This window comes from Topomyia yanbarensis, chromosome 2, assembly GCF_030247195.1.
Source record: "Topomyia yanbarensis strain Yona2022 chromosome 2, ASM3024719v1, whole genome shotgun sequence".
Classification (NCBI taxonomy): Eukaryota; Metazoa; Arthropoda; class Insecta; order Diptera; family Culicidae; genus Topomyia; species Topomyia yanbarensis.
Genome location: NC_080671.1, coordinates 217550692 through 217574037, shown reverse-complemented (window position 1 = coordinate 217574037; position 23346 = coordinate 217550692). Strand labels below are relative to the sequence as shown.

General features: G+C 37.6%; 2 protein-coding genes across 8 annotated transcripts in view; both read right to left on the bottom strand.

Moving 5' to 3' along the window:
- LOC131682906 (uncharacterized) overlaps positions 1 to 23346 on the bottom strand; it is an 834740-nt gene that overhangs the window by 434166 nt on the left and 377228 nt on the right. The window lies entirely within an intron of this gene.
- LOC131682907 (uncharacterized) lies at positions 5301 to 14364 on the bottom strand. Of its 4 annotated transcripts, XM_058964722.1 has the most exons (4): positions 7600 to 14364; positions 7061 to 7538; positions 6700 to 7004; positions 5301 to 6647 (listed from the first exon to the last, which is right to left on the bottom strand). In XM_058964722.1, exons 1-4 carry the CDS (start codon positions 7697 to 7699, stop codon positions 6598 to 6600), a joined length of 933 nt encoding a protein of 310 aa, XP_058820705.1. In that variant the 5' UTR covers positions 7700 to 14364; the 3' UTR covers positions 5301 to 6597. The 4 variants fall into 4 exon arrangements, with proteins under 4 accessions (XP_058820705.1, XP_058820702.1, XP_058820703.1 ...); XM_058964719.1 differs by having other exon boundaries at positions 7061 to 14364; XM_058964720.1 differs by having other exon boundaries at positions 6700 to 7538.

Sequence of the window (23346 nt, the reverse complement as noted above, 5' to 3'; positions counted from 1 at the left end):
AGAGTAACTCGTAAGGTACCTTTGCTAAGCAGCACATGATTGCGGAGCCCTCTTTCTAACTAGTGGAACGTGATCTTCCGCATAGGTGGTGGATTTTTCCATTTGTCATGAATATTACTTGTGATAATTAAGCTGAAGAAGTAAATTTTTTTTTCTGAATTCCAATCCAATGCAGTGACAGCTAATGTGAGTACTTAAGGTCACAAGAGCACTTAGCACATATTAGGGAATCCAATGGAAGATTTTGTCGTGATAATTCAATTTTGTAAAAAAAATATTTGTAATTTTTCGAACAAAAAAATAAAAAAAAGGTTCAATAAAACGTCAGCTGCATCGGAAAAAATCAAAAACAGCATATGGCTTAATGACCCAATGAACGTATACAATCTCGCCATCGTCGGTCTTAACAGCAGTTGTTTTCTCTAACAGTTTAACTATTTTTAAATTTGTTTTAGAAAAAATCTTTAACTTGGATGCTGAGTAACTGATTAATAATAGCTTCTCGGTACGCAGATCTGCAAAGTGTGTAGCAGCGATGCCACAAGTGCATATTTATCTAGAAAGGTACAGATTTTTCGAGTATTTTTGGTACAAATTCTGTACGATCCGTATCGTAACATATTTTTGTAAAAAAGTACAGTTTGGTACAGATTTTTTTAACACGACAGGTAAAATAGTAGCTGGAGCTAGCACTGGCATTAGGATGCGGGATTTGAGAAACTTGCAGGCAGCAAATCAAAGGATTGATGTCAAAATATGTTTGTTACAGTACCAGGAGAAACTGGAAGTACTTCTTCTCCTTTTCTACTTCTAGTAGCAAACCGAATTAATAAATAGCAAGTTTTTTGTTCCTGTTTGTTACGGAGCAACTAGGAGCAAGAAGCGTGTATTGAAACAAACCTAATGAAAGCCGAGCAGATCTGCGCGGATTGCTTGCGTTTACTGTGATAGGCCGCTTACAGAGTGGCGGCGAGAAACTGTGTATGTGCTGCCCAAGTAACCATAAGCATTAAGCCATTGCACTATATTGGCTATACATTTGCACTAATGTTGCATTGAAACTCCATTACAGTATTAACAATGCAATAAAGCTCTATATTAGCATCAATAATGCATAATAGCGCAACCGACATATAGCATTATCACTGGCTCTATATGCGTATATAAAGCTGATATAACGCGTACATGCTTCAAGGATCTTTAAAGCATGTAAGCTTTACAAGTGCATTTAGTGCCATTATAGAGTAAATAAAAAGCCGATATAATGCTATTGTTATGCTATGGGTTTATTTGTTATGCAACTCTTATTGAAGATTATATTGGGCATATTTCATTTCAATCGAACATACGCAAAATAGTCTAGGGTGCAAACGCAGCGAACTTACCGTGAAGGACGAGGCAAGGTACCTCAGTTCGAGACATACTAAAGGTAATTTTCGGGAAACATTCATATCATGTGAGAACGAAAACACATTAAGGATATTCATTACAATACATTAGAAGAGAGTCAATTACGGTTTTAAACAGAACATTTTATTTTAAAATTTTTCCCTTTTGGTCATCATACCGAAAGGAAACATAAGAAATGATTTTAAAACCATGGCGGACAATGGCAGCCAACTGAAACTAATGCTAATAGCATTAGTACTGCAAAAACGAGCTGTCAATCTATGCACAGTAATAGCACTATATTTCTCCTTTTCTGGCATAATATCAGACTTCATGGCTCTTCAAGACAGCATTATATGTGGATCTAAAGCAGATATTAGGCTACGTTATAATGCTTATGGGTTACTTGGGTGGTACTGCCAGTAGGATGCGAGATGCCATAAATCTGCTTGCAGCATATCAAATGGAACCTGTCAGTGTAAAAGTAGGTAGCCGGTGCAGATCCGCTCGGCTTTCACTCTGATATCATCCCTTTGGTTTGCAGCAAGCAGGGTTTTCGCATTCTAATGCCAGCCCTAGCCCCAGCTTAGCTTCTCGCCACCACTCTGTAAGCACCCATAGGCTTCATTTGATTTGCTGAATACAAGTTTGTCACATCTCGCATACAAATGTCAATACAAGCCCCAGCCAGGGTTGCACATTCACAAATTTTTCTTTAATGTCACAGATTTATTTAACAATTAGGTAATCCATGAGACGTGTTGGATCAGATGATTATTTCTTGATTGTTTCTTCTGACTCCGCTTTGCTGGGCACAACGTCCGACAAAACCGTTGATTCGATACAACATCAAACGAATCGGAACTAATGAAAGATGTTTGTGTTTGCAGGAGTAAAGCAAAACAAACTTGTTACAAAACCCTCCACTGAGTTGTCAAACAAACGTCTCATAGATTGCCTGATTTTTGGTCACAGCTTCTTTTTTTCAGAAGACTTATTTTTAACATTTCACCGATTTCCTCAGATTTTTGGAAATATTTCAATTTTTTATAGATTTTTCGGAAATTTTAGTAGAACACTCTGTAGTTTTGACTGGTTTTTGGTGAAATTTTATCGCAAATGAAACAACTGATTCCGAGTCGGATTTTTTTGATTTTTCGCAGCCAAATATCAGCATCAGCACCAACTCAGTATATCACTATCTCGAATGAAAAATAATTATATAAAATGATTCTGTTTGTCATTGTGTTGGTACAGAATACGAAGAATTTTCAACTCCCAGTACAGGTTTAGGGTAAAAGGGTATAATACGCCCCACCGGGGCTAAATGCCCCCCAAGTAACCAAAAGTTCGGATAAGAGGGCATTTTTTGGCTTAAGCAGCTAAGAAGAAGTTCTCGAATAGCATTCTAAGCAGCCCAGTTTTTAAGTAATTATACACACTTTAAAGTTCCCATTATACATGCGAACAGCCTTCTAAAGAGCTTAGAAGGAGAACTTTGAAGTTCATATGGGAACTGTAAATAAACTCGGGCCAATGCGTAGCTTCTGGATAGCGTTCTATGCAGCTTAAACAGACACTTCTAAGAAATAAGGCGCATAAAAAACATCTTTCATATCTTCCACTGTACAATGAAGGAGACCCAACATATTCTACTAGTACTTATGCTCCCACAATCTTATCCCACCTTTCCCGTTCCAGATTGCTGGTGTGTTATGTATGTATACAATTAGGATTTTTTTAAATATTAATTAAGTTGAAGAAAATTCACCTGCATGAAGACTTGAACCCGGAACAGTTGCGTGGAAACCAATCCTCGAACCACTACGCCATCTGAAATATAGATCGGTGATGCGTTGTTCGCCTACACATTATTTCACCACAGTTGAGTGCAGAATCCGCAGTGAAATTCAATACGTCTGTCACTTGAAGCGCTGGAAATTCCCAAACGTCAATCTGGATGTGGATGGATCGTTTTCAGCGTAACTGAAGCTTTTTTTCAAACAGGTAATATTATTAATTTGTGAGAATATTTCATGTAACTACATTAGTAATATTTAGTTCAAGATATGCCGTTCACCGTTGTGCAGACTGTAGACGCCAGAGGGAGGAAAGAGCTTTCGATTGTCCCTGACAAATGGGTTGATTCGTCTACTAGAGGTGATATTTTAATGTGGCCAAACGGGACCACCGTTTCCGAACAAGAAAAGCTGGTTCGAGATGAAAATGCTGCGCCCAGAAAATCTTGGTACAAGTCCAAATGTCATGTAAAACGTGTAAATATCTTATCTTATGATCAAGCTGTTCAAATCGTAGATGAGATGTCGGGCGATTCATCATCTGATTTTAGTGTTATTGCACGAAAACAGAAAAAAATCAGTAAAACGCGCCCCAAAAATTTTCAAGCGATGCTTAATCTGGACCCTGTTGTGTCATCAGCAATTTCAGGCACAAAAAAAGATGCATTCATGATAACGATTCCGGAAAATTGGCCCCTAGAAGTATCGCCTCCTACAATGACCCAAGGAACTAACATAGTTGCACCCACTATGTCAAGCAATACAAATCCGAAAAACGCACACAAAAAAAGTCTAACCTGAAATTTATGGCACCGCTTCCAAAACCAGCTGTTGTGTTTAAAAACTCAGAAACAGGCAATCGTGTGGCTTCGGAAAGTTCTGTTACACAATATCCACCATCTGAGCCCATTGCTCTAAATGTATCTAGCACGTCCATGTCACAATCTCTTATCCCCGTAGCTACTGCAACATTGCAGCCAATTAATTTACCGCCTTTACCACATTTTGACCAACCGTATATTGAGTTTGACCCTAATGAGCTGCCGGAAGCAATTACATTAACGTCAAACTCATCACCTGCTTCTGAACTTTCAATGCTGCAATGCTTGACCTATATGCAACAATTTATTGATTTGCAACACAAGTCTGATGCCATGATAACTACCCGAATTATGTCTCTGGAGAAACGAATCGCACACCTGTCAACCCAAATCGAGTTCGTCATGGATGCCATCCAATGTGGCCAACAACCGTCAGCAGAAATGTTCCAATCATACAAGTTCGACATAATTAACGATGCTAGGAAGCTAGCAGATTTTGAAAATAACCTCGAAGATTCTACATTCAAACACGATTTTGTATGTGTTGTTTAGACTTTTTATTTATTCATAAATGTTAGTTATTTTTTTATCAATTATAGATGCGGTGGCTTCGGATTAATGTTAACGGCGATTGCGCAGATAATCGGATGATCTGTGCACTTGATTTAATCATGAGTAAGCAATTTCAAACAGAGTGCACATGGACAGGCGCTAGTCGCAAAGGTCCAAAGATAGCATTGATGGTACACCGACAAACACTTAAAGTTTTCGAAGAGATAGGTACTTGTGATACCGAAATAGTAACACAACAGAAGTTGGCAAACTTTTTCATGAAAAAGTTGAAAAATGCTAACAAAAGATTAAAAGCTTCTGGCCAACGTCGCAGTTCACGCCATATCGTTGCTAATCAAAAGAATAAACCTGGAAGAGACAACTCAGAAGATCAGGTTAATCAAGGTATATGTAATATACAGAACAAAGATAGTGACCAAGTCGATATTTGTCCATCTGAACTTGTCATCCCGCTATTAGAACCACTTGTATGCATCGATAACACTCTGGCTGAAGATGAGGCAGTACCTAGAATTCATTCCACCCAGATGACTTCGAATGCGCACACTGGTAATATTGAATTTAGCTTCAAAAAGGCTGTTTCGAATAAAAAGGCACTACCCGCTTTCAACGGCAATGGCGAATCTTTCAACGACAATGGTCAAGCAGATGACAATGCACTACCCGAAGACGACCCAGAGCCTAGGGACGATTTTCTATCTGAGGACGATGACTGGGCTAACGAAAATGCATTTTTCGACACTAACACTAGATCAGACGATAGCACTGGATCAGAAGACTCAGTTTAAACCAGATAATCTTTCAGTTAACAACAAAAACAATCATTCCTTTCCACATATATATGTATGGTTTATTATTCATATTCATGATACCTTTTTATCTATTCAAGTGTGTGTAGTAGTGGAATAAACACATGATCATTAACAGACATGACTGCGACTAATTTGCATTTAATATCTTCACATGCAAATTGAAACTCATTTGCGGATAAACTATGTATATTTCCTGTGAATACGTGCAGCACAGATGATTCCACAGGATCTGAGAAGAAATTTCTTTTTTCTTCGAGAATTTTTCCAAAAATAATAATTTTGGGTGATTTTAAAACATTTACAAACCGAACAACTTGATTGTTGTTTGTCAAGAACCACCCATTTCTGTACAGTGTACTCAAGATAAATCCATCTTTCACATGGACTCTTATGGAATCACCTGATGTGGCTATTGACGGATACTTCCGTATTCTTGATGGTTGCATCCTGTAGTATTCATGTGAATCCACTTCCGATAATCTGTTGATAACTTGTTCAAGGCTCTTCCACCCACTGCGAATCAAGTGTTTCATCCGTTGTAGTCCATTCTCGAAAGGATATGCCGCAAACGTGCTTAATGGACCGAAAACTTCCACCTCATCTACAATATGTTGAAGGTTATGTAAATTACTAGTGATAAATTGTTCTCCATAAATGGTCATGAAATCTGATAAAAATGTTTCTAGCATCTTTCTAGCCACATGCCAGTTTGCTCTATATGTATTTGATGACAGCATAGTTATGGAGCAAAAAAATAGAAGGAAATGTTGATAGGCAACGTCTGGGAGATATTGTTTCAACACAACAATGCTTGAATAGTGCAAAAAGTTACTGAATTCCGTTCCTTTCCAATGTGAAAGATAATCTAATCCACGTGGTTTGCGATGAATTTCAGACGGTAATTGAATACTACATAACATAGTTGAGAAATCGGAAATTTTCTGGGAAGATAACTTCGTGTCAAATCCAAGGGAGCCATCTCTCCATCCATTAAGCAAACGTTTCATAACCCCTAAATCAATTAGGTGTAACCTGTCTCCAACAATAACATCTTGGATTAAATCCATATTTGGAACATCGAGAAGAGGAGTGACAGTCTTATGATGACGATCATATGAATGCATTCGAAATTCACGGTCGGTTCGTTTAGCACTATTTAATGAAGTGAATACAACAGTCCGAGATTCATATGAATATTCTCCTTCACATACGCACTTCAAACATCCATTTTTTTGAATTAAATCCGAAAACGCCTGAAAATTTAAATGAGAGTAAGGAAAGCATGAAGGGAAATTTGTGTTAAACCTTTAATGAATGCACGTGCTGGTGCATCGCATATGAAACATCTCAAATGGACTGTTATATAATGACCTTTTACGGAAATTCCTTGAGTCAGCACATTCCTTAGTTCGTTTACGAATGGCCGCAAAAATTCTTCTGAACTCTCAGGCTTCGAAGAACCAAAAAATATAGCAATGGTCATTGGTTTAGCTTCCGGAATCTCGTAGATATTGAATAAAATTGGCCAAAATTGAGATTTGCTGCTCTTGTAAATTGGGATTCCATCGATGTTTATGTTTATGGAAATGCAGAGTGGATGTTCTAAATTGCTGAAATAAATTTTTTAAATATTATACAATCTTAATTAAAAAATTAGTCAATTTACCGAAAAAAATCGACCAAGCAATTACGAAGTCCATTGTACCAATATTGACCACCTTGAATGTCAACTATACTCGCCGTTGCGTTTCGAGATGTTTTCAAAAGAGTTCTTGCAGAACGAGGTAATTGTTTTCCATCGGTCTTCCTTCTTATGATGTCCATGATCAAATTAATTGACTCGTGAGATTGATTCGTTTTAAGTGCCCAAAATCTGATGCATTCTGGTAGGCTCATATCGTCGATTTCATCATAATGCAGAAGATCATCATAATCACCACAGGTTACAGATTCTCCGTCAGTATTTGTGAACTCAATGGTAAGATCTTCCTGATCGCTATCCTCGTCGAAATTGGAGTTGTGCTGTGGAGACAGTCTCCCGGAAGGTAGTTCACCAGGGCTTACAGGTTTCTTTAATATTATAGTTGTAGCGTTTACTATTCCGTCTGTATCTGACGATTGTTGGTGAGCGCTTTTGAGAGATGCTATCAAATATATGAAATGCTCAGCAATACGGAAGAAAACATCAATAAAACCATTAAGTACCTGTTAGAGTTGATCGGTTCTCCTTAGCCCATTTAGCAAGTAATTTCTTACGACGGTAATAAAATAGTCCATTTTTTTTAACCTTCTTCGAAAAATCCATATTTACGGCAGCTTAAAAATACTTTATTATAAAACGCAGCATGCAGTTACTTTTCCACTATTATACCGATCACGGTTGGTTTTATTTTGTTTGAGGAAATTTGCAATCACAACAAATTCAACTGCATAGAGCATTGCATGATGACGTCATCAAAGGAAAAATTGACAGTTCGGCGCACTTGTTTACAATGTGTAGAAGCGACTCCATCCTTGTTTCTTGTACTGTGGTAGAATAAAAAATTGTCTAAGTCAGCGTGTAAACAAGTTCTCTGAACTGTCAAAAGAGAGAGAGGTTAACCGTATTAATGCAATGTTCTATGACCGATGCGTGGTGTACTCAGTCATGGAACGGACTGGACAATAAGCGAAAAATACTGCGTTTTAGTATAATCTTTAATATAGGTATGAATAATGAAATGGATATTACGAGAAATGTTAGAATTTTATTTGTACACATCATATTACACCTGACTGATTTGATTAAAACTAAATCTTTTGTTGTTTAATTATGTACGGCATTCGGTGCATATATGCGTTTATAATTTAGAAAATAAAGGTGAAGCAACACCCTAAAGCTGAGTTACTTATTTGGTTTCATTTCTTAATTGATCGGTTAGCGTAATGGTAGCATGCCTCTTTTACGATGGCAAGTTCATGGGTTCAAATCCCAATGAAACATTTTTTTTTCATTATTTTTTTAATTCGTATTATTTGGGGCATCCTTTTAGAAGCATTAATGAAATATTCACGCTTAATTTTCAAAATTTTGTAGTAAAACGTTTCTGGAGTTGCTAAAAGTTCGTAAATAGAATTTTTGTGTACTTCTTGCAATGAGGTTGCTAGGAGTTCAACATGGAACTTCTCGTGCACTTTCAAGTTGCTAAAAAGACATGCACGATCTTCGATACGAACTTGAGGTTGCTAACAGTTACCACCTGAATCTTTCGTGTACTTGTTGTTGCCAAAAGCGTCGCGTGTACTTCTAAGCAGCAAGAAAGTTCCTGCAGCACTCAAAACGAACTTGTTGTGAACTTGAAAGTCGATTTTTCGATTAAATGCAGAACTCTTGGTTGCTTGGGCCCTCTTCGATTCCCAGGATTCCTGAATTATCTAAAAAGTAAAAATGACTGATAACAGTATCGTTTCATGAAATCAACGTACTAAGTTAGTTTGGTATTTTTAATATGTTGCAAAACAACAATACACACAAAAGTTTCAAAAGAGCTACTTTTATGTAAGCTTCCACTTTTTCCAATAGCATTACAACCAATTAGAAATAGTCGGATTCGATAGAACTATTTCAAGTAGCTTACTATAATATTATAGTTACTATCTTAGTTTATAGCTTGGCTTAAAACTATGTGTGTGTAGAATTATTCATGTATTCACAACAGCTCATCACCGGCCAAAACGCCCCACCAATTGTTGTGGGGCATACTCACCGATTGCTGTGGGGCATATTACACTTTCACCGGGGGCATTTTGCCCTGGGTGAAAGAAAAAACTAGAATTTAGGCATCTTTGAAAAATTTTTAATTGTACTTGTATCAGGATGTTTTTAATAAAAAAATGAAATGGGTGCTAATTTCTAACTAATATAACAATAAATTAGAGTAGTTAGTGAGAAGATCATGGCGTCGAATGGTGAAATATAGCTATTTTTGCTTAAGGGGGGCGTATTAGACCTGTTTACCCTAATTGTGGCAGCACTGGTGCGTAGTCAGAACGATTGTCATGGTTTACAGACCTTGGTGACATTTCGTAAAAATTGAAATGCGACATTAAATCCTTGAAAAGGTACTCATGAGAATTTATACAAAGCAGCCTCCAATATTAAAGATTGAAAATAATTATAAACTAATTTCCTCCACTTTCATAAGGACCAAAAAACTTATATCGAATCCTGGAAAAGGAAAATGGCTGGCTAACAAAATGATGTCTGTGTTTAAATTTAATGTCCTTGCTTGGTGGTTCTCAAAAGAAAGGACACACAATAACCATTGGGAAGATATCCATTGAAAATTTTTCTTGGGCAGTGCGCTAAGAATTGATTGTGCAGTCAAAAGTTTCGATATTTAAATGTAAATGTATGCTTACATACTTCAACATTAAAACTTTAGTTTTTCGATGGAAAAAGATAGGTTAATTTTTAAAGTAAAATATCCGTTTGCAACCCAAAAACGCAGTCAGTATTTGAAAGATGGGTTAATTATTGCATGACAATTTTTATTTGGTAGAACATATTCTGACCACTTGTCGGATTATCGGGGATGAATTTGTTAGATATTTTATACCAGTAACGTCGTATAATTTTGAACTAATGTGTTGATTAACAGTGTATTTTGCAGGGCTTCGACACCACGTGCCGCTAGTGATTTTAAAAAGAATTGCGAGAAGTTTTGGTTTTGAGTGGCCCTTCTCTTCTCTGCTACCAGCCACGCCATCGCACAGTGGTTTAAAACGCGAAAAAGGACATGGTTTTAAATAGCGTCGAAATGGTTAGTTATAGCGATATACTACCTTCGGAAGAATTTATTATAATGACATGCCCCATCTTTTTAAGTCAAAAGTATGATGATTAATCCTCCCATAAGTGAGATTTAAAATTTATTTCCCTTATTATTTGGTGTATTCTGCAAAGTTAAAGTACATTCATCAACAAGAAACTTTACTGGAGGTGGTAAGAGTCTATCTTCAATAATCTTTGAGATATAGAGCATTATTAGTGAAAATACTTAAAAAACATTTTTTTCATTATAGCTTCTTTCCAAGATTTTTTGGAAGTTCAAAATATTCTACAAAACTGTCACAATTATTGAAATAAAAATTTCGGTGAAGGAAGCAACTTATGTCGTATTTCATTGAAAAACACTGGGGCGGTGGATCAGAGCCGGCGAAATGCGTGGGTAGTACTACCCACTCGAAAATTACCGAGGGGGGATTTACCCACTCGAAAGTTTGGAGCAAACCAAAACCTGAGATTAACCACGTATGTGTCTTGCGCACAAAATTCTTGCATTGGAAATCCTCGATGTAAAACAGTTGCATATTTTGAAGTAGAATACTTCTAACGTTTCAATATGGGGTCCCGTTTCAAAAAATTTAGTTGAGAAATTTTCCCAGGTTTGAAATGCGAATATCTTCTGTTCTACTGATCGAAATCGCAATATTTTTGCACTATCTGATCGGAAATTCGTGCACGTATTTCGTATTAAATTTCGAAATTAGTGCGACTACTATAAAAACTATAAAAACAAGGATTTTTAGAAAATCCTTCTAAAATAACGAGGAAAATGCGCAATTTGCAAGCATATCTCCCTCAGAGCCGTCAAAAAGGATTCATTACATACGGGAATGTTATATATACAGGTCACGCGAGCTTGTTTTGTATCAGTGGGTGCTCGTTTACCACACGAGCAATATGCTCGTCCGGACGGTACAATGAGCGGTATCATGTTTGCGTTCCCGTACCAAGCGTCATCGCAAGGTTCTTCGTGATAAAATCCAGGGAATCACCAAATCCCCCATTCGGCGTCTGGTTCGTCATAGTGGTGTAAAATGCATCTCCGATTTAATCTACGAATGCTGATGGTGTACAGGAAAATGTCATCCGAGATGCCGTGGCCTACACTGAACACGCCAAGCGCAAAACCGCAATGAATGTCGTCTGTACTCTGAAGCGGCAGGGACGCACTTTGTATGGATTTGGAAGTTGAAAAGGTAGAGCTCACTTGTATCATTATAAACAAGGCCCTTTTCAGGGCCACCAAAATCATTTCAAAAAATAAGTTTGCATTTTCTGTTTCATGGACTGTTTCTCCCTGGAGAGCAATTTGGGTTAAACCCTAAATTATGATTTATTTCAGTACGCAAATTGCAAATATGGTCAGAAACAAACTGGAGTGAAGTATAAAACATTTTTACTAGGCGCATTCAAAAAAGGTTTCAATTCTCAAACATTTTACCAAGGTGCCGTATTACATAACTCTCTTTACCCTGAGTGTTCAATAATCTCCGTATTGGAAACACAATTTCAATTTTGATCTTTATCAAAAAATATGTGGTCGTCCTAAAAATAACGGTTTTTACAAGAGCATTTCTTTGGTAAGTCTCAGCGTTCGATTTATGCTTTCTTTTCGGTCTTCTTGGGAAACAGTACGGCTTGGATATTTGGAAACACACCGCCCTGAGCAATTGTCACTCCGGAGAGCAATTTGTTCAACTTTTCGTTGTTACGAATCACCAGCTGCTGAAGACGTGGGATAATTCGTCTTCTTGTTGTCACGGGCAGCATTTCCTTCCAATTTAAACACTTTAGCAGCAAAGTATTTCATTACAGCTACTAAGTAAACGGCACTCCGACGCGTTCAACACAATTTGTTTGTGTATCGGCCAACGAAGGGGAGGAGCTACGAAGAACACATATTGAGGACAACACAAAAAAGGACGAGCTTACATTGTGCTGCAGTCAGGTATAAAAACTCAGCATGCTGTTGCTCACGCTCAGTTCGTTTGCAGCATCGTAACTGTACGTCGGTCGAAATGTGTGCTGTTCGCTGCAGTCGGAAGAGTTGTCCAAGCACGCCGTCTCAGATGGCACCAAAGCTGTTACCATATACACCAGCTCCAAGTAAATTCCGAACACTGCCCAAACAAAAGGCCCTTTTCAGGGCCATCAATCGACAAAGAATGAAATTGAAGTTTTGTTATTAGAAGCATCAGAAATAGTTGTGACTAATTCTGTAGAATGTACAATTACTGAAAATAACGGATTTTGTGAAAGCAGTGGTTGGTCCGTACAATTCGATTCCAAGCGAGGTAGACTAGTTTTACTAGTTTGACAATAGAAGTAAACAATTTCATTTTGCAGTCGTGTCTGTATTTTCATCGTGATCGGTCGATTCTACCAAAGCTCTGCACAAGCTAATTTTTTTTTCGACAGCTTCGGCTCGGATATAGGCAATTAAGTGATATTAGTGGTGTTTTTTTTACCAGAAAGATAAAAAGTAATCATAGTTGCATATTGATTGCATAATTCCGCGTTTTTCTGCCGACGCGAGTGATATAAATTTGCAAAAAGTAAAACTAACCAGCCAGTTCGCAAAGGTGGGATACCTTTGCACTGACGATTCCCGATGCGGGGTCGTTGAAATAGCGAAAGAAAACCAGAAAAACAGCGAGAATCGTCTGAAAGTGGTCAATAAATGAAGTTTCTGAAAAACAGTACCGAAAAGTCGAAGAAACACAAGGTTCCATTTAGTGAAAAAGAATCCAAAAAATTGGCGAGCAGATATTAGTGTGCTGCAAGAAAGGATATGAGTGTGTGTGAACGGTACACCTCGGTAAAAATACCATCACGCAGTCCAATGGAATACTCGGGTGAGAAAGTTCCAAACTATATATATGTATATACCATTTCCGATGGTCATTCATCATTGCGGTGGCTTGTAGTGGTTTCGCACGTTCGAGCAGAAGTATCAATGGGACAATCTGGTTTTGGTGCTTCTGCTCGAAAGTGCAAGAAATTGTAAAACCGATGCACTAAACTGCCTCGATGTGTGCCATCAAATTAGAACAACTGTGTTTTGTCAACGCGTGTGGAACGGATGTTTCGCATCAGCGTCGCGTGTCAAGTTTTCTGTTGGTGCTTAATCGAAGTCCCGACTCCCGATCGACTGGTGATGCATGAATGCTTGGGAGTAGTGAAGGGGAGGAGTGGAATCTGAGCGAACCAAATACATTAGTATTTTGCCTGTATGTATATGCCGTCAAGCTCACAATTCTTGTTGGAATGTTCGGGCAAATTGAATGCAGCGCTATAGATATAAGATTTTGTATATGAATAATACTAGATTATCGATGATCGCTCTCACGAACATGAATGCAGTCTGGCGATTGAAAGCAATTCTAATAAGACGCCCTTGCTTATTTTTTTCAACCACGTCGTGTTGGTTACCTGACGTGTCACCGTAGAAGACCTTTTGTTATTCTGTTGGTAGATGGGCGGTATTGGTTCATTCCATAATAAAAAATTCTGACAGCTTATTTACAACAACAGATGCAAACTCAAGTCAAAGGAAATTGGTTTGTTTTCATCACGAAATAATTAACCTCAATCGATTTTTGCAGTGCAAAATATTTTGTTTTCATAACGAAATAATTCAGCGCCTTTTCTTTTTCAACGGAAATAGAAAGATCAATATAACATTACATGAAACTGTTTAACCTCACCTTTTGACAATTCAGAAAGTTTGTTTACATAGACTTTTTTATTCAACCACAGTACATTTCGATTCGAAACGCTGTGAAATGCAAAAAAAGTTCGCTGAACTGTCATTTTCTTTTTCCCTTGATATGCACCAGACACATAATTGATTTCTACATGCACTATATTCATTGTATGCATTATGTACTTTGCATCAATTATAGCCACCATTCCTATGATATTACTTAAATTTATTTTCTTTTTTTTATATGTTCAAATATTTAACATAAATAATTTTTCAGATTTGGGCGGTGTTCATTAAATTTTATATTCAATATATTCCCGTTGTGAGTGTATCCATCAATTCTCAGCAATGTTGTCATCTTGTACGTAGTGTATCATATTATACTTAATAGTAAACACTTATTTGTATTATATATTTACAGGATATCCATTATATTACTCTGTTCATATTACATATAAAATCAATTATTGCATATACTACAGTAATTTATATTACTTTTTTCATGGTTTTCATTTTATATGGTTTATACTGGTTATATTAAATTATAATATATTACATTGTATTATATTGTATTGTATTATATTATGTTAATAACGTATAATAGTTATCATCAAACTTTTGATATAGTGACACATTGGTGGTACTTATGGATTGTTCTTGTGTGTATGTTTATATATTTAATTATTAAACTTTCAAATAACTATATTTTACTGTAGGTTTATTTAATTCTAGTAGATTAATTAGATTAGTTATGTTTATGTTATGCATTATTTTCACTACATACCTAAGGTTCATTAATGCATTAATCTAGATTAGTATACAATTACACTGTATATTTGAATTGGATTGCACCAACCACCTTATGATTGGAGGGCCAAATGATGGAGTGTTGCCGCCCGAACTTTTTAAAGAAACATATTTTAACGTTCACTTGCAATACAACAACTGTCTCTTTGATAACACCAATGAATTTTAGGTTTAAAATATATAGTAGCAGAGTATCATGGATAATTGAATTTGCAACGTTTTCTTAGTAATTTCATTGAATGAAAAGTTTTAATCCGCCATGTGTTTGACATTTCCAATAAATACTATCACGATTGCAAAATTCGTTTATATATGATTTTAGAATGCCTTATCTTAATCATTATATGTTTAAATTATACTGATTCAATTATTCATGTTCATATTTCAAATACTTTTGTATTATCCATTATATTTATCATATTATTTACATTTATTATATTCTTTATTTTCAGTTTATTCATTGCATGCCACTATTTGAAATATATATGCTCTATTCGCTCCAACCACTGTGTTCATAATCTTCGTAGCACGCATCATTTTCACTATGTTTTCTTCATTATAATTATTGCGTATATTTTTTTGTTATTTTCATTAATTGAATTACATTTATTGAACTCATAGTATTTATTAAATATTGTGTTCAGTTTTTGTTACATTAAATTAGACATTGAACTAGTTTAATGTAATAGAAATTGCTTTATTTATCTACAAAGTGGTGTTTCGATTATATCACGCCTGGTTATGTATATGGGGATGGATGTATATATGTGTAAAACAATATATAAGTACATGTACATATATTCATTTAAATATATACATACTGATTTACTTATGCATACCATGATGCGTACATATACATATGTATGTACACAAATACGTGCATGTATGGATGGATGGATGTATGGGCGTGATATAGTCGAAGCATTACTGTATTGAGATCTATGATTTTTTTTTTTTTTTTTATTTCAATTATAGAGGTTTTAACCTTAAGGTCATTCGCCTCTTCGGGTTAGAAAAATCTCTTAGGAAAAATTTCTAACCCTATGTACGGGGTTGGGACTCGAACCCGGGTGCGCTGCGTACAAGGCAATCGATTTACCAATACGCTACGCCCACCCCCTGATCTATGATTGTTTATTATGCTTTATTAAAATTTAAATCACATGCGCTAAATACAATAAAGCAACTGAGAACTGGGAGGGGCTGGGAGCACCAGGGTATCATACGAATTGAGGACTGGACGAGGGAACGTGGATAGCCAGCCCAAGTCATTTGAAGGAAACTTGTTTTCTTCAGAAGGTCTAATATGAGTTTGACGCACCCTTCTCCAAACAAACCATCAGGTGGGTAAAGCATGTATAGCGAAATTTTTTACCTTTTGGCTGGAATATTATTGTTGGAAGGGATTCTTTTTTCCCCGCGAGGTACGCTTTTTGATTTCCCTTTAGTAACAGCGAAAATGTGAAGGTCTCACGATAAATTATTTCGGGTCTACTGTAAGTCTACCCGCATTCACTGGAAAAACCTTGAGCTGATGGTGGCTTAATATCACATCATATACATCATAGAAGTAACAATTTCATTTTGAATTCAACTACAACCTCCTTGAAAACAGCACAGCTAAAAAACTTTTGGGAAAAACGAGCAAACCTAAATTTTCCACTATAATGGAAACTAGTGCCCCCGCCGCACAGCATCAGCAAGATTGATAGTAATTCATAAAAGTTCAACAATAATTTCAAAGAATGTTGCAAATTAACAACTTGATAATTCCAAAAATGCTCCAAATAAACTATGTATGTGCAAAAGACGACAAAATCGCAAAGAAATTTGCCCTTGCAGCACAGAATTTCCTGTCGGGAAATGGTTTTTTGGCGAGTAAATTTGCTCGATAGAAATACAGTTCGTCGATTGGCCCATTCGGATTCGCAATTTCAGTTTTGTTCATAATCAAAAATGTGTGATTGTCCTGAAAAGGACATTTTTTACAGCAATATGCATTTCATTTGCGAGTTTCAGCGTTCGATTTATGCTTTCGTTTCGGTCTTCTTGGGCAGCACTACTGATTGGATGTTTTGCAACACACCACCTTGAGCAACGGTCACTTGTTTGTTCAACTTTTCGATGTTACGAATCCTCAGCTGTTGAAGACGTGGAATAATTTGTCTTTTTGTTGTCACGGGCAGCATTTCCTTCCAATTTCAACACTTTAACAGCAAGGTATTCCAATACAGCTACTAAGTAAACGGCACTCCGACGCGTTCAACACAATTTGCTTGTGTATCGACCAACGAAGGGGAGGAGCTACGAAGAACACATATTGAGGACAACACAAAAAAGGACGAACTTACATTGTGCTGCAGTCAGGTATAAAAACTTGGCATGCTGCTGCTCAATATCAGTTTGTTTGTATCGTCGTACCATATACGTCGATCCAAATGTTTCCGAACATTGTTAAAGGATACAAGAAGAAGCGGCCGTCCGTTTGTAGCTGTCAGAAAAGTTCGCCAAGCTCACCGTCTCAGATGGCACAAAACACTAGCTCCAACTAAATTCCGAATACTGCCCAAACAAAAGGCCCTTTTCAGGGCCATCATTTATCAACAAGGAATGGAATTGAAGTTTTGTTATTACAAGCATTAGAAAGTGGCTTGCCAAGAGCGTTGGATAGTAAGTGAGCCCCTTGTGAACAATATCGTCGGCATGTCGTAGAATGGCACGAAATAAAAAGTTATCATATGTGTGATTTGTTAACAGTTTCGTGTAATGATTCAAGGATTTCCATATAGATAAATATGTTCGAATATTTTAGATTTCGATGTACGTGTATCGATATTTCGGTATTTCTATTAGAAATAACGAAATATCTGCTTTTAATACATCCTATCAGAAGATAGTCAATATTGTAGCATTTGTATAGCCAGTCTAAAGTGTAATCTACTTCACTCCGGTTATGTCTCTGACATTACCCACCCATCTTTTTATTCAGATACACATTTCTTTGCTTTACAATTTAAATTTCTTGAGAATATGAGATAATAATTAGGATTTGCTTGAAATTTGGAATTATTTTTCATTTTTATACTTATAGGAATACATTTGGACATATCTACATCTTAAAACAAGGAGTTCAGATCAATAGACAAAAAAATTAATGCAATTTTATTCAGACTATGGAATGCAGTTCGAAATATTTTTAAGGACAATATATACAATTTGTAATTTTTTAATATAAACAATCATTTGATTAAAAATTAAAACAAGGAGAAACAATCACTAGATAATCAGTACACTTTTTATAAGGAAAGCAAAGACCTATCAGAGAAAGCGAGCAGAGGGCGGACAAAAATGGCAGGGAAAAAAGAAATTAAACTCGTAGCTTTGTGGTAAACGGAAGATCACTATCAGGACATCATGAACCGGATCGCCGACTGGTCTCCTTGGATCCGCTGGGAACTCTTGGAACCACATTTGCAGGTAGCTGTTAGCAAGTCAACCAAAAGAGAAGATATAAATAAATTTGAAGGATAGCCTGCACATCTCGAACCAGAACCAGACCGTAGGGGTTCGTTTACCGGCGATCTGCTGCTACACACCTAGAAAAAATCGCATAAACTCACGCCTCCTTACCATGACATATACGAGCATCAAAAATGATATAGTTTGAATTTAATTTTACATGTAGTTGAATTTTGCGAGTCCCGTAATTTTACTCCGCATATGGCGTTTGTTTAAAATGTTGAAGAGTGTAATTTTATGGCACTGCGCATGGAAAGTACATCATTCATGAAAAATTAAACGGAACACTGTTATATTTCGACATTTCGTCAATTACGGTTTGTTAGATTGTAGCAAGTTTGGAATTACCTCCACGGAAAAATTCAGTTTTTTGGTGTGTAGAACACTAGGAGCACATGTTTAATGTCGCGATAGCCGTCACCGCAAGCGTAAAAAGTTGAGACTGGCGCAGCGAGTGTTGAGAAATAAGCCAGTCAAATCGTTGTATACTTCCACCGGAGGAATTACTTATTTTTATTCGATTGTTTCCGATATAGTGGACGCATTGCTCTTTTGATCAATGTGCACACTAATGAGGTAGAGTACAACGATAAATCTAACGCAATGTGCACAACAAGGTGAAGCAGTGACGAGTATCAAATCGGCCGTAGCAGCTTCTGAACGCGAGCAAAAAGCGCTCTTGATGAGAGCTGAATCAGCCAACAAACTCTGATGGAAGCCGCAGAACACGCGACGGCAGAAACTGGGGTGATACCGAAGAATCACCACAATAATCGCTCGGTGAAAAGAGTGAGGGACACGCCGGGTGAGCAAAAGGACCCGAAAAAGCAGAAGAGCGAGCTGGAGGGCTCCAGCGACCAGAGGAACGTTGGGAAAGACCGTGGTAGGTGCATAGGGGGAAGCCACCAGGCGAAGCAAAGGGAACGGAAACAAAAGGAAGAGAAGAATGAACAAGAGAAGAAAAAGAAACGGAAGCCTTGTCGGTACAAAGGCGATGCACTGATCATCGAAGTGAACGATACGACGTCCTATGCCGCTCTTCTCAAGAAAGTGAGCGAGGACCCACACCAAGGATAGGAAGAATCGCATCGTTTTACGCTCACTCAAGGCTCATGCGCACTCACCTACCTCCGATGCTTTATTCTGTTTTTCTTGTTTATGAGTGTGCATCTGTTAAGCGCCCGATCGGCCAGAGCAAAGTGAATATGGTATCTCACGTGTTCGTATTTTTGCCTTTCTCAATAGAAAGGTATTGCAATTGCTCTGAAAACCGACTTTTTAACGGAGGCCCGGAGGGCCGAGTGACATATACCATTCGATTCAGTTCTGTGTGTGTGTATGTGTGTGTATGTGACCAAAAATGTCACTCATTTTTCAGATGGCTGAACCGATTTTGACAAACTTAGTCTCAAATATAAGGTGCAACGGTCCCACAGGCTGCTATTGAATTTCTAATGGATCCAACTTCCGGTTCCGGAATTACAGGGTGATAAGACTTATCACCCTGTAATTCCGGAACCGGAAGTCGGATCCATTAGAAACCAATTTTCTGCGTGTTCGTACTTAGTACGAACACGCAGAAAATGTCGATTTTAATAAATTCTGCAATGAATGTATAAAGGTAAAATTTTTTCCAAAATATGACCACAACTGCTTCGATTTGTAGTATTAGGTCACTAATATCCATTCAAAGTCTATTTGGCCACATTGGCCACCATCCTCGGTTCCGGAAGCCCCGGCGGAAGTATCTTAATTGAGAATAACAGTCACATCGGTTTCTCGGAGATGGCAACCGATTCGACTAAACTTGGCCTCAAATGAAAGGTATTGCGTCCCCGTAAATGGCTATTTAATTTCATCCCGATCCGACTTCCGGTTCCGGAGTTACAGATTGTGGCGTGCGATCACATAGCAAATTGTGATTCAAACCGATACTCCGATGAAAGCAAAAACGGTAAAAATTTCGCCAAAATGTCTCTCAAACAACTTAAATCTGCTGTTCTAGGTCACCGACGGCCAACCAAACTTTCGTTGACTACATTGACCACCATAGACGGTTCCGGAAGTGCCCGGGAAAAGCGGCCATCTTTCATAACTAGCAAACTCATATCAGTTTCTCGGAAATGGTTGGGCCGATTTTCACAAACTTAGTCCCAAATGATAGCTATATTATCCCCACAGATGTCTGTAAAATTTTGCACGGATCGCTTGTATCCGGAAATATAGACTGAACGGTCCGGTCACACATGAAATTCCCATATAAGCCGGAACTCAAAATTTTTTTCAAAGGGGGGACCCCATGAAATTTCAGAAATCGAATTCGTATTTTTGATGCCAAACATCTATCTGTTCGTATTTTTGCCTTTCTCAATAGAAAGGTATTGCAATTGCTCTGAAAACCGACTTTTTAACGGAGGCCCGGAGGGCCGAGTGACATATACCATTCGATTCAGTTCGTCGAGTTCGGCAAATGTCTGTGTGTGTATGTACATGTGTGTGTGTGTGTGACCAAAAATGTCACTCATTTTTCTCAGAGATGGCTGAACCGATTTTGACAAACTTAGTCTCAAATGAAAGGTGCAACGTTCCCATAGGCTGCTATTGAATTTCTAATATATCCGACTTCCGGTTCCGGAATTACAGGGTGATAAGTACGAACACGCAGAAAATGTCGATTTTAATAAATTCTGCAATGAATGTACAAAGGTGAAATTTTTTCCAAAATATGACCACAACTGCTTCGATTTGTAGTATTAGGTCACTAACATCCATTCAAAGTCTATTTGACCACATTGGCCACCATCCTCGGTTCCGGAAGCCCCGGCGGAAGTATCTAAATTCAGAATAACAGTCACATCGGTTTCTCGGAGATGGCTAGACCGATTCGACTAAACTTGGCCTCAAATGAAAGGTATTGCGTCCCCGTAAATGGCTATTTAATTTCATCCCGATCCGACTTCCGGTTCCGGAGTTACAGGTTGTGGCGTGCGATCACATAGCAAATTGTGATTCAAACCGATACCCCGATGGAAGCAAAAACGGTAAAAATTTCGCTAAAATGTCTCTCAAATAACTTAACTTTGCAGTTCTAGGTCACCGACGGCCAAACAAACTTTCGTTGACTACATTGACCACCATAAACGGTTCCGGAAGTGCCCGGGAAAAGCGGCCATCTTTCATAACTAGCAAACTCATATCAGTTTCTCGGAAATGGTTGGGCCAATTTTCACAAACTTAGTCCCAAATGATAGCTATATTATCCCCACAGATGTCTGTAAAATTTCGCACGGATCGCTTGTATGGTTCCGGAAATATAGACTGAACGGTCCGGTCACACATGAAATTCCCATATAAGCCGGAACTCAAAATTTTTTTCAAATGGGGGACCCCATGAAATTTCAGAAATCGAATTCGTATTTTTGATGCCAAACATCTTTAAAATGCATGAAACGTCGAGATTTTATGTTATCTCGAAAATTTTTTTTTTATAAAAATCGACTTTTTGGGACTTTGCCGATTTCGCACCTTTTTGCCTTTCTCAATAGAAAGGTAAAGGTATTGCAATTGCTCTGAAAACCGACTTTTTAACGGAGGCCCGGAGGGCCGAGTGACATATACCATTCGATTCAGTTCGTCAAGTTCGGCAAATGTCTGTGTGTGTATGCATGTGTGTATGTATGTATGTGTGTGTATGTGTGTGTGTGTATGTGACCAAAAATGTCACTAATTTTTCTCAGAGATGGCTGAACCGATTTTGACAAACTTAGTCTCAAATGAAAGGTGCAACGTTCCCATAGGCTGCTATTGAATTTTTAATGGATTCGACTTCCGGTTCCGGAATTACAGGGTGATAAGTACGAACACGCAGAAAATGTCGATTTTAATAAATTCTGCAATGAATGTATAATGGTGAAAATTTTTCCAAAATATGACCACAACTGCTTCGATTTGTAGTATTAGGTCACTAACATCCATTCAAAGTCTATTTGGCCACATTGGCCACCATCCTCGGTTCCGGAAGCCCCGGCGGAAGTATCTAAATTCAGACTAACAGTCACATCGGTTTCTCGGAGATGGCTAGACCGAATCAACCATACTTAGTCTCAAATGAAAGATGTTGCGTCCCCGTAAATGGCTATTAAATTTTATCCCCAACCGACTTCCGGTTCCGGAGTTACGGGTTGTGGCGTGCGATCACATAGCAAATTGCTATTCAAACCGATACTCCGATGAAAGCAAAAATGGTAAAAATTTCGCTAAAATGTCTCTCAAACAACTTAAATTTGGTGTTCTAGGTCACCAACGGCCAACCAAACTTTCGTTCACTACATTGACCACCATAAACGGTTCCGGAAGTGCCCGGGAAAAGCGGCCATCTTTCAAAATTTACGAACTCACATCAGTTTCCCGGAAATGGTTGGGCCGATTTTCACAAACTTAGTCCCAAATGATAGCTATAATATCCCTACAGATGTTTATAAAATTTTGTACGGATCGCTTATATAGGGCCGGAAATATAGACTAAATCGTCCGGTCACATATGAAATTCCCATATAATTTTTTTTTTGAAATTTCAGAGATTGAATTCGTATTTTTGATGCCAAACATCTTTAAAATGCATGAAACGTCGAGATTTTATGTTATCCCGAAAAATTTTTTTTATAAATGTCGACTTTTTGGGACTTTGCCAATTTCGCACCTTTTTCAGTTCAATATTACCGTGGCTGTTTTTTTTCTTATTCAAAATTTTAGAACTCGAATAATGATTTATTTTCCTGTATATGTTTGTCATGTGGTGTACAATAATAAAATGTAATATATGCATTTAAAAGCTTTTAATGAATATAAACAACGCACACATTCTCGTGATTCATGATTGAGAAAGGCACAATTGCACCGCTAGGTGGATTAAAATAGGTTTTTCTCTCTTACGCTCACCTTGGATCGCTGCGATTTAGGTTCTTTCCGATACATGTTCGGAATTGTATCAGAACAATGATGATCGGATCCGTTCGGCAATGCGATTCTTCCTCAAAAATTTGGATCGCGATCTATGTTCGCCTAAATAGAAAATCGATTCAATTCCCACCGC